A 12,383-nucleotide genomic window follows, 5' to 3' on the forward strand; every position below is an offset into this window, starting at 1 on the left:
ATTGTTCACAACGAACTAAACACATATATGTTCAAGCTTATTTGTTTAGTTAAATGAGTTGTTCAAATTTGTTCATTTAATTGAGCTTCTATATATTGAATAAACATAAATAAAATTTTACCAAGCCGAATACCAAATTTGTTCACGAACATTTAACCCTAAAGTTTCTCCTATTTATTATTCTTGTAAACACTAAAGAAAAGTAGATAGGAAAGAATGAATATTGCCAACAAATTAGTAATCGTAAAATGCATCCACAAGATTACATAATTTTCTCCTTTTATTATTTTTCATTGTTGCTAGAAAGAGACAAGAAAAGGAAAATAGAATACTTGAAAATTCTAAAGAAAGCTATCACAAGAGCTGTCATGATGTGATGAAGATTATGCATTTATTTCTTTTATTTTTTTTCAGTACTCATGTCTTCATGCTATCAGAAAAAAGAATATCCAAATGAAGTTTACAATGTGTCTCAGATATGTGATATAAACAACTAATTATGAATCATTTTAAAGTTAGTGATATAATCAAACTGCAGAGAACTTCACTGTCAGGCTCACAATAAACTAGTGCCACTTGGTGTTGTTTGTGAGCTAAATACCATTACATGTGCTTAATGTGTTATCACTACATGCCAATTATAGAATCTTGAACAAAGAAACCCAAAGGAAGCAAGAATTGGGAGAGAAAACCAAGAGGGAAAATTATTTGTATTGAATATGTGTTCTTAAAAGATGTTTATTTACTAGAAGAAAATATTTTTGTTGCAGGAGGACAGATTGGCAGAAGTTGAGTGTTTACAGAAAGAAGCAACACAAAGCTGTGACAGAAGCACAAGGGACATTTTCTGTAGAAAGAATACAAAAAAGAAAAGGTGAGTTCCCATGAGTTTCTGTTGCTCCAATCTCGTTGAACAGACGATATCTATCACCTGAAATTGACTAGGAATTGGTTTGGGGATTTAGGTATTTCAGTATTCATATTTCGATATTGAAGAATATCCAGGTGAATCTGTTTACAAGAGGAAAGATCGTTGTTGTGGAAGGACAGAAGTTGTGGTAATGGTTCAGGTATGAAACTATGAAATGTTTACAAGAGTTTCGATAGGATTGGAGCCATGGAACCTTAGAAATGTTCGAACTTAGATATGTATAACATTGCGGCATGTGTGATGAAACCAGTCAGGGTGCGTTTAGTTCAGCCAAATAGTTATTAGAGTGAGTTGGAGTTGATTAAACCAAGAAGGCTATGTAGTTGGTTGGACCAAATTGAGGAGGCTAGTTGAACGAGTCAAACAAATAGGTTCAAGCATTTGTGAGGGGATCCAGTGGGCCAAGGGCAAGTTGAGCACATAAGGGTTGGTGGAACTGAGGTGACGTTTGATTCTTTTTAGGAAACACAATGGAAATGAGAATTATAATACAGTGGAATGAGAATGAGTATTAATAGATATCACTTTTAAAAATAATATTTGATTAGTTGAATATAAAATATTGGAATAAACTAAAATTTTCTTTTTTACCCTTAGAGGAAAATAAGAGAAAAAAATAGATGTGAGAGAAAAATATGACAAAAGAGAATGATGAGAGAGAAAGTGCGATAAGAGAAAAATGATATGAGAAAGAATGAAGAGAGAAAAAGTATGATGAGAAAAAATAAGGAAAGAGTGGGAGAGCATAATGAGAGAGGATGAGGAGAGAGAAAATATAATAAAAGAGAAAGTATGATGGAAGAGAATAAAAAGAGAGAATGTGTGATGAGAAAAAAATGAGAAGAGAGAATGTGTGTGATTAAAGACATTGAGGAGAGAGAAAGTGTGATGAGAAAGAAAATGTGACGAGGAAAAATGAGAAAGATAATGTGATAAGAGAGAAAACATGTTGCAAAGGTTGGAACCGCCAACCCAGCGGCCCCCTCACCCCGGCCCCACAAGTATGAGAGGGAGTAAATCACGGTGAATACGGGCCCGGTTATGACATGATGGTCTCAGGTGTTTAGCACGGACAGATATTGATGTTATCGCATTTGCTGCCGCAGACCCTCGACCTCTCGACCCATGTTGCAAGAATCCATGTCATAACCGGCTGATCCCGCCCGTGGGGGCATGATAAGAGAGAAAACATGATGAGAGAAGATGGGGAGAGAGAATGTGATGAGAGAAAATGAGAAAAAGAGTGTGTGATGAGTAAGATTGAGGAGAGAGAAAGTATGATGAGACAGAAAGCATGATAAGAGAGTGTAATGAGAAAAAAATGAGGAAAGAGAATGTGATGAAAGAGAAAACATGATGAGAGAGAATGATAAGAGAGAAAGTGTGATATGAGAGAAATTGTAATAGAAGAGAATGAAGAGAGAGAATGTGTGATGGAGAGATTGAGGAGAAAGAAAATATGATGAAAAAAAATATGATGAGTGAAGACAAGGAGAGAGAAAGTGATATAAAAGAAAAATTGAACAAATATATATTGAGAGTATTTTCGTCTAAAACTTAGCTCTCATTCCTATTTCCATCAAAATCCAAAAGAGGAGGTGAATTTTATCAATACCCAAGTTTTTGGAGTGCATTCTAAAATTTTAATTTCATTCCCATCAACCAAATATAATGTTTGGAAATGACTCCATTCTCTCATTCCTAAATCCCTAAATCAAATACCACCTGAGTAGGCGAAACGATTAGGCAAACAAGACGCAATGAAATAGGACAAACCAATGTGTCTAAGGGAATTGATTAGGCTAGGCAGGCTTGCTTGTACTATGAATCAAATGGAATATTCCATGTATCAATGTTTATCATTCCTTGTATATTCTTTTCTTTATAATATTTCTACTATCCAAAGATAAAAATACTTATTCCATATCAATTTCATTCCATGAACCATTCATAATTTATCCATTCTATGTCTCTTACAGACGAATAGTTTGCTAGGATATGATAGTATTGTCATCATGAGATCTAAGAGTCAAATTCTGATTAATAGCCGAATGACTAGCAACCATCCATGATTTACTTCTTTCGTGTTGACCTAAGAGCGGGCTGATGGAAACGTTAGAGATAATCCAATCGGCTTTGCCACCATGGAATAACCCAAAATTAGTTAACATAGTGATTAAGCAAATGGATCACATAGCTGCATTTTACAATTGGTTTTAGGGGTTATCCATTAACCATGGAAAGAAGGCGCCACTAACCAACCGAGTAAGCTAAAAAATATAAATCCTTCAAACTATCAAACAAATTTAAATTGAGAACATCTTAACAAAATAAGCTCAAGTCAAGCTTTTAACCAACTCAAGCTTGTTAAAAAAAAACACAAACTAAAATTGAACAAATGGTTCAACAACATGCTCGGCCTCGTCACACAAGGTTGAATATAGCCTTGGCCACCAATGCAACAAAGTAAATGACATCAAAGAATAAGCTCGAGACAGAACCATCAACCGGCCACAACAGTGACTATTTTTATGGCCTTATTCAATGAAACAATAACTTTCTATTGTAGATTCAGCACTGAAATATCCTCCTGTTCTCTCTTGTTGAATATAAGAAGTTACCAATATGATGAAGATATCATAATACCCTCAAGTTTAAACTATTTTCTCCTAAAAGGAGCACATCAGCTGTAAAAACATTCACCTTTTCTCAACCTTGAGCTTTGCCACAGCCACTGCCATCTCCGGACCTTGACAGATCGTTGTGATGGTTGACCTTGGCATGCCCCCGGAACCCTCCTTTACCAGCAGTCTCTGCTGCCCTGGGCCGAGTCTCGACGTAGGTGGCCGAACTCATCTCCATCTGTGACACCCTGACTGCGCCGAGGAGCCGCTCGGGCAGTTCTTCCTCCGACTGGGCTTCCACCAGAAACCCCATGTCTATGGTAACCGCCGTGACGAAGCCCAGGGCGAGGCGGAGGATGGCGTTAGCGAGGGCGGAGCTCCCGACGTCAACATCGATCTCCAGGTAGTTCTCCCCCCGGTGGTAGTTGCAAGTGAGCGCCTTCCCGAGGAGGCAGGCGGCGTGGTTCCCGACCGCGGTCCTCACGATCCACGGCCCCTTCACGATCCGGTTCACGATCTTGAACCGCGCGTTCCGGAAGGCGTCGTCGCCGTGGACGAATCGGTAGAAGAGGGATCCGGGCGGGATGGGATCCTCCGCTACGAAGTAGAAGACGGCGGAGTGGCACTCGCGGCCGGGAACCTGGATGTTGACGGCGAAGAGGAAGGCCTTACCGGACTGCCCGAGGGAGTGTGCGCGGCGGAGGGCGGAGGCGATGCGGTTGTCGGGGCGACCCAGGACGTCGTCGAGGCGGGAGGCGGGAGGCGGATCGGAGCCAATCCATGCCGGCGGGCTTGAGGAGCCAGTCGTCGGAAGGGATCTTCTGGCGCCTGGAGAAATAATTGGGGCCTCGGAGATGGAAGAGGTCGCCGGGAGGGGAGGCCCAGCCGTTGGATCCGGTGTTGAGGTCAACGTGGCGGAGGGAGCCGCCCTCGATCGCGGCGCGTCGCCAGTCGTACTGGGGCTCCTCCGTAGCCCCCGCCACCTCGACAGTAAGTTCGGTTCCGTCGGGGGAGTGATCGGAGGAAGGGTTCTTCGTCGTCGGTGACATCTCCGGCGAGGACGCTTGTCCCAAGTACTATCGAGGCCAATCACCGGAGTCGAAGGTCGTGCCTTCTATTTACCCAAAGAGGAGAGATCCCCAGCCCTGAGAATGCCCTCCTCGATCACCAAAATTAACAAAATGCCATTGTGCAATGGACACTTCCAGAACTACACGCGCCGCATTCTAGTTCGCTGGAGTCGATTTCTGTACCCTGTCCGCCAGAAACAGAGGATGAGCTAACAGCTGTACGGGCCGGAGGGTTCCATAAAAGCAAAGAAAAGATGTTGATAGAAATTGGATCAACTTAAGCAAAGAAAATTAATTTTAATTTCGGAATCATTTTTAACTTTACAATTGAAAACTTTATAATATTTTAAAATAATAGCATTAAAACGGTAGTTTTATAATATTTTCCATTTAAAATATCTTTATTCCATTTATAACATATTAAAATAAATTATTGGTTTAATCAATTACTATACATAAAATATTAGTATAGAATAAAGATATTTTTGGCATCATTTTGATAATTAAGGATGCCTTTCAATTTGTGCCCCAATTTAACTCAATACTCAAATTCAACTTAACTCTTTTAGTCGTGATCTAGTGTCACATCATGTGGGCCACTTGATATGATATTAAGTGATAATTTAGGCTTATAACTATCATTAAAATCTAAATTTATGTCTCATTAAAAGTTCATTCTGAATCTTAAATATTCATTAAATTTATTTTTAGAATTTAGTAATAAAATTATAAATCATTTTCTTTGCTTCCTCAAAACTTCATTAAATAAGAGTAACAATTGCAAGAAAACCCTTGAAATTCCCAAACTCCGCACTCAAACCATCAACACACAAACCACTTCCACAAATTACATGACAGATCTGAAGCTCTTTATTGTCAACTCCAACGCATCGATTGAATCTCGCAAACCTACACAGCTGCCCATCGATGATTGATCCCCCTACACCGGGCGATATTCGTCGTTGTCGTCATGGTGGTGATGGCCCTCAGGGTTAGTAACGATCACATAGATAGCATAGATGATTCCAGGGATGTAGCCCAGTATCGTCAACACCACACACAGCCAAAACTCCATCTACAATCGATCGGTTGGTGAAACAAAGAAACGAAAAACTTGCGAGAGAGTTTAAGCCGAGGCGACTTACTTTGCAACAGCCATAGCGGAAGAAGACGCCCAGAGGAGGAAGAATGATAGCGCACAAGATCTCGAGGAATCGAATGCACAACCCCATGATTACTTTACTCGATCGTGGTATGCTTCTTCTCCTTATCCTTCTGCTTCTTCTTATTTGGATCTGGGATCTGTTGATATGGAAATGATAGACGATGGAAAAGCCAATAAGGGTTTGCTACGTGGTGCAGTGAGCTGTGAGATCAATTTAAAAGGACGGAGCTGGGTCAGTGATGTAATGTGAGAGGTCAAAGCGCGGAATCGACCGTCAGATTTTGCCGACGCTGGGTGGAGTCGGTGATGAGCGGTCGAGATTGAACCAGTGGGAATGGCATGATATTAATTTTGGAAAATAGAATTTAAATTTTTTTAAAAAATTACTAACCGCATAAAAAGGTTATGCGTAGACGTTCGCCAGGTGTCGGTCGGCCGGTTGGCCGGCCGAGATACGCCGCCATTACCTCGTCGGAGGGATGCTGCGAGCCACCGCGCGCCTCCGCCGATGGAGATGGATGGCCGTAGGAGACGGCGGAAAAGACTCCAGAATGCGGTCGGCGGCGGCGGTGGCGGGAAGCGGGAAGGTGGTGGGTCGAATTGAGGGAAGGCGTAGAAGCTCTCGGGGCGGAGGCGCGGCCGTCCAGGATCCGCCGCCACCGCCGCGTCGGTAGGGGTGCTCCCAGTCGAGGTCGGACTAGCGAGCCATCGCGATGGTGGACTAGATGGAGGCGGCGCAGGGATGGAAGGCCGAAGGAGGGTGCGGAAAAGGCGCCAGCATGCTGTCGGCGGCGGCAGCGGCGGGGGGTCGACTTGGATGAAGGCGTATCCGGAGGTCGGAGAACATCCACGGCGGCCGGTAGCCGGCTCGGATCGATGAGGACGCCATTGAATTGGGAACGAAGAACTGCGACTTCTTTGTAGAAGTGATTGGCTCTCAGACCAAATAAACCCGGTTTATTTTTAATCTCTTTCCCGACTTCGACATAAACCGGTGGCATCATGTCCGACCTGTCGGCTTTTGAATGGAGTAAACCCGGTTTATTCGAGATAAACCGTGAGAGAGGTGAATTGGTGGTGGTGGAGGAGTCGACTTCGATCGGTTCGGCCATCGATTTCAATTGTGTGCGTGCTTCAAATCATAGCGCTCGTCGCGGAAATCGCGAAGTGACGACTGGCTCGATCTCCGGAGGTCGATCATGGAGGCGTCCTCGTGGGACGCCCTTCGGAAACAGGTGCCCTAACTTTGCCCGGATTTCTACTGAAACCTTCCGCTTTTGTTGATTTCGCGCGGAGCTTTCTATCCTCTCTATGATTTGAAGGCTTCATTGTTCTTTTAACTTGACCTTTGATCGATTCGGCTTCCTCCTCTGAATTATGCTGTCGGCGAAGGAGGTGTAGGTGCCTTTTCCTTTGATTTAATCAGAAACCAAGGAGCCCTAGTGCCTCAGATCTGTTCGTTTCTCCATATTCACGACATGTTTTGTAGATCTTAGATTCTCAGTAACCGTCTTGCAAGATCATCGAAGAAGTACATTGACTCAAATCACCCCTGAAATAATGTGCACAATACTGCGAATTTATCAGGCTGTTTTTTTTCCTTAATTAATATTTTCCTTGATTCATATTTCAATTGCTTCTTTGTTTAACATTGCATGTTGAATTGAAATTCTGAGCAATCATTATAACCTATTCTGCCAGGAATGCTGAAAAGGGATTAAAAAACTTGTCTTGAACTGATGAACATCACAGTTGGATGTTAAGGCTAATCAAAAGGCTTCTAAACCATCGTTTTAAATTTCATTTTCCTTTCTATACATAGTTATGGATGTTCGATATGCTAGTTAAGAACCTGGAAGGTGTCAATGCAGCTTTGAAAATATTGTGCATCAAAACACAACTGATTTGTGGATCCAAATGAACACACCATCGTTACATCACACCCACCCTCTCTCGATCACATGGACATTTAATTATCTCATTCTTCTTCATGCATTATGTTAAATTAGTGTTATCTCAATGTCTCCTACCAAGCCAAATTATCTTCACTAATCTTGTTAATGCGTGTAGATACGATTTACAAGCCTGAAAATAGATATCTGATCTTTGAGGGAAAGCATACCAACAAACAATGATGTAAACAAAGATTAAACAACTTTATGGAATCTATGAGAGTTTGGTAATCCAAACTTGTCATGAAATCATCAATTTGATGAAACTTTGGTGTTTCACCATAATTTCCTGCCTTATTATCGATACTATATTTTCCACATTTTACTCTATATAATCCACTTATATAACTCAGGGAATACAACCATAAGTTGATATGTCAGAAAAATACCGATTGCTATTATAATCTAAGAAGGTTTGATGCAGAGTTTGAGGGAGAGAATTAGGAAGTAAAATATAACCAATACTGTACTTTCTTTATTATACTGGTTCACCCTTTATTCCATGCAAATCACTTATATGAACTAGCACTAAGGTGTTTAAAAGGCAATACCTAGAATTTTACAGAGAAATTATGTCACTTAGTTGTTGCAATGAATTCCATTTTTTGATTCAAACTTCAAGATGCTACTTCCTTATAGGACATTTTAGAAGAGCTTAATACAACATTGTTTGCATTAACATTTTGATTCACCAATTGCCAGTCAACTTTTTAGTGTTGGATTGTAAGCTATACCCATTCATATGTCCGTCATCATTGTGAGCATCAAACTGTATTTGTTCCAACTATTTGGGATCAGCTAAATTGATATTATGCACCATTGAACTTTATTCAAGGCTATGTCTAGCTATGAAAATTAAAGCTGTTGCCGAATCACTGTCAAATTTCATACAAGTTCTTCAAAGAATTATTGTTTGTTGGAAAGAAATATCCCTTAATTTTGACAGTTAAAGGATATGCATAGTTACAAGATGGTTTCTAGGACTGTTCATATTGTTCTTCATTTACTGAAATGCTGAAAAATGACTTCTCAATTTTCTCTAAGTGCACCTGTAAGCAGACATGTTGGAACCGTTATTCCATTCATATAACAAATCGTTAAGAGTGAGATTTTGCTATAACTAGTTATAAACACAGCCTGTTGGCTGTTGTAAATTGTTGAAGTGAGGACAACAAAGAATTTGAAGTAGAATGCATAAGAAACTAGATGAAATTAAAAACTGAATGGAGAAAATTTATATTATGCCATCATCAAACATGCATCACATTATGACGGTTTATTAGGTATGAAATGTAAAGTCCTCCTTTTATAACACAAGGAGTTTAGGATGAGAATTTAAGATCCTTCCTAATTCTGAATTAGCTTTTCCATTAAAAGATAAACCTAATTTAACAATGGTAAAGAATTTCATTTTCTCTTGCTATACTCTACTGGTCGAATGCAGTTCGTTCCATGTGTCATGATATCGAATGTACCTCAATCTGTCAGTAGCCACAAGCTGTCACCAGTCAAGGATAGCTTGTGAACTGATGCCAATCTGTGGGTTCGTTGCCTACATGTTCAGTTTTCTGGTTATTTTTTGGTCAGCCTTGTGTTTCACCACTGTTAAAGTAATTTTCTCATTTGATAAATATGTTTCCTTCTCCTTGTTGCTAGGCAAGGAAGCTTGAAGCTCAATTGGATGAGCAGATGACTTCATATCGTAGGCTCGTTTCGTTAAAATCCAATGGTTCAGAGACAGATCTCGAATCTGGAATTGAACATTCACTAAAGCAACTCCAACAAGTCAATTTGCAGATGCAAATCTGGGTATCTTCTGGAGGCTCACAGATTATTTCTCACACACTGACACGGCATAAAGAAATTCTACAAGATCTCACTCAGGTACTTGATTCTGCTAACATCTTTTGATGTTTGGTTAAGGTTTTATCAAATATGATCTTGGTACCCAAAAATGTTAGGAATTTAATCTGATCTTTGATCTGGACTCCTTCAGGAGTTCTACAGGCTTCAGTCTAGCCGCAGAGCAAAACAAGAGCGTTCTTCGCTTCTTCTAGACTTTAGAGACTTCGATAGAGCAAAGGCAGACATGGAAGATGGTGCCAATACTGAACAACATGCCCTACTTAAAGAACAAGCAGCTATAGGTAGAAGTTCAGGGCAGGTGCGATAACTCTCTACTCTTTTTCTCGTCTGTATTCTGTGCATAGAGGAAGGGATTGTAGTTGAGGGCGAAGTCAAATAAAATATTTTTGAATACTTCCTTCTACTTCAGTTTTATCGAATGATAATATGATTATCTGAGGATGATAACATGGAAAACAACTACCATAATCCTTAATTATAGTTCTTACATATCAAGTGAATAATATCCCCCTCTTATACAAACTTTGCCTTCAAAATGCCACAGATGGACAATGTAATCTCGCAAGCACAAGCCACTCTGGGAACACTAGCTCTTCAGCGTTCCACGTTTGGTGGCATCACTACCAAGATCGGTAATGTCAGCAGCAGACTTCCTACGGTATGTTGATCAATGCACATGATTTCTGCACAATTCCACCTTCTTTTTTTTTCTCTTGAATTTGGCTGATTGAAAACGTAAAAAAAAATATGTCGATAATGAATAAAGATCAAAAATCACTGGGCTCCAACTCCTAAGTTTTTTTTCATAATTAAGTGTCTTGTCAGCATTTCTACCTAAAATTTTATCATGTGATGATACTTATTCTACAATTTTGTCTGCAGGTAAATCATATTCTTTCATCAATTAAAAGGAAAAAATCGATGGACACCATAATCCTGTCCCTCGTCGCGTCAATTTGTACATTTCTCATGTTGATTTACTGGTTGTCAAAGTAATTACTGTCTTAGTTAATTACATATAATGGCGAGGTGAAGCCATCTTTTGTAACTTATAAAGATTTAGTTAATTTCCCGTATGCATTAGTTCTCAAGGGAGCAACACAATGTTTGACTTTGAGTTTAGTAATCCAGGTCAATATTCAAAATATTCTTCTCATTTGGGATTCGATCGAAATCTGATCTTACCGCATGCTGCATGGGAGTAAGGTATCAGAGCGTGTAGCAATTATTTATAATAAATATTAGCTTTAAAATGATCAGTAATGTTGCAAAGTTGCAAATTATTTGAGATTGTATATTGATTCTCCTTTCACTATTAAGATTTAAATCGATTAAATTATTTTCTCATTTAATTGACTAAATCATTCCGGACTTATTGCTGCCGGTGGTGGTAGTTGTTCTGGCAAGAAGTTTAGAACAGTGCTCCGGATTTATTTGATAAGCTAATCGACTAACCGGACCAATATTTTAAGTCAGTCTAGATTTATTTGATAGGCGAATGGATTAAGTCGTCTCCAGAAGCCTAAACACCTAGATTAATTTTTTAAAAAAACATATAAAATGCTATTTCAACATTCACATCAGTGATCGTATGCTTCAATCAATCAAAGAACAGATGAAGAGAACCATTACGATCATTCAACATCATATATGTTATTTATTACCTACACAAAGTAGAAATGGGGAAGATGAATGCAAAAGGAGCAGACTCGATGAGGAATTCAGAAAGCCAAAAGGCCATCTTCCACAAAGATTCAACGAAAACTTGGTGCACAAGGAACAGAAGCAGGAAGAGGATTGTCACCAGTCAATTAGAAGGTAACGGCGGAGAAATCAAGCTTCGTAGCGATCTCATCGAGCTGCTTCTTGACGCTCATGTCGACGAACTTGGACCCGGTTGCGCCGAACCGAATCGTGAATCCGGCGATGAGGGAAGGATCGAGCGCCGTCTTGATCCGCACGTTGTTGGCGCCGGTGAGCCGCTGCACCACCTTCGCGATCTGGGCGAGGTCCTGGGGCTCCAAGGTCACCACCGAAGTCACGACGGCGACCTCCGTGTTGGTGATCTTGTTGTATTGCAGCTCGAACTCCTTGATGATCTCGCTGAGGATGTCGATCCGCCGCATGTCGACGAGGATGTTGAGGAAGTTGGCGGTGTAGGGGAGGAGCTTGAGGGAGGAGGCGATCTCCTTCACTACCTCGGCTTTCCGCTCCGCCGAGATGGTGGGGTTGGAGAAGAAGGATTGGACGGCCGGGTCGGCGAACGCCTTCTCCACCTTCTCGATGTCGGCGGCCGTCTCCTCGAGGGATCCGTTAGACTTCGCGGCTTCGGCGAGAGCGTTCGCGTAGCTCGAAGCGGCGGAGTCCGCCATCACGGCACCGAGGGCGCCGCCGCCGTGGCGGCGGCGGGAAGGCAGGATGATCCTAAGGCGTCGGGGGACGGTAGAGGGAAATCGTCGTAGGAAGCAGGAAACACGGACAGAGGAGGAAGAAGGGGCGGCGGCGGCGGGGCGGAGGACGAGGGGAGAGGAGCGGAGGGCGGCCATTTCTTCGGCGAAAGCGAGAACGAAGAGACATGAAGAGATAGAGTTATTCGGCGTTGGACGGCCAGGATGAGAGATGGATGACGATCCAACGGATTAAAATTGAGTACCTATCAACTCGAGATTGAGTGACGGAGTGAGTCCGATGAAAGTCTTTGAGTGAGCAATAGAAGAACACGTGGCGATCCATTGGGCTTTAAATGGGCTTCCATTAAGAAAACCTGGGCCGCAT

General features: G+C 41.3%; 2 protein-coding genes and 1 pseudogene across 3 annotated transcripts; 1 reads left to right on the top strand and 2 right to left on the bottom strand.

Moving 5' to 3' along the window:
* The first annotated feature begins 768 nt into the window (after window positions 1–768).
* On the top strand, window positions 769–10,764 carry LOC122019953 (Golgi SNAP receptor complex member 1-1-like). 2 transcript variants are annotated; one of them, XM_042577610.1, is made up of 5 exons: window positions 769–874; window positions 9,399–9,626; window positions 9,739–9,906; window positions 10,153–10,266; window positions 10,491–10,764. In XM_042577610.1, the coding sequence occupies exons 2-5, from the start codon at window positions 9,432–9,434 to the stop codon at window positions 10,602–10,604; spliced, it is 591 nt and encodes a 196-aa protein (XP_042433544.1). In that variant the 5' UTR covers window positions 769–874; window positions 9,399–9,431; the 3' UTR covers window positions 10,605–10,764. The 2 variants fall into 2 exon arrangements, with proteins under 2 accessions (XP_042433544.1, XP_042433543.1); XM_042577609.1 differs by lacking the exon at window positions 769–874 and adding an exon at window positions 6,796–7,025.
* On the bottom strand, window positions 3,198–4,712 carry LOC122019950 (annotated as a pseudogene).
* A 379-nt stretch (window positions 10,765–11,143) lies between the features above and the next one.
* On the bottom strand, window positions 11,144–12,190 carry LOC122019952 (ATP synthase delta chain, chloroplastic-like). Its single transcript, XM_042577608.1, has one exon. It carries the CDS (start codon window positions 12,152–12,154, stop codon window positions 11,420–11,422), a length of 735 nt encoding a protein of 244 aa, XP_042433542.1. The 5' UTR covers window positions 12,155–12,190; the 3' UTR covers window positions 11,144–11,419.
* Between the last annotated feature and the right edge of the window lie 193 nt (window positions 12,191–12,383).

Source organism: Zingiber officinale, chromosome 9A (genome assembly GCF_018446385.1).
Source record: "Zingiber officinale cultivar Zhangliang chromosome 9A, Zo_v1.1, whole genome shotgun sequence".
NCBI classification, from domain to species: domain Eukaryota; kingdom Viridiplantae; phylum Streptophyta; class Magnoliopsida; order Zingiberales; family Zingiberaceae; genus Zingiber; species Zingiber officinale.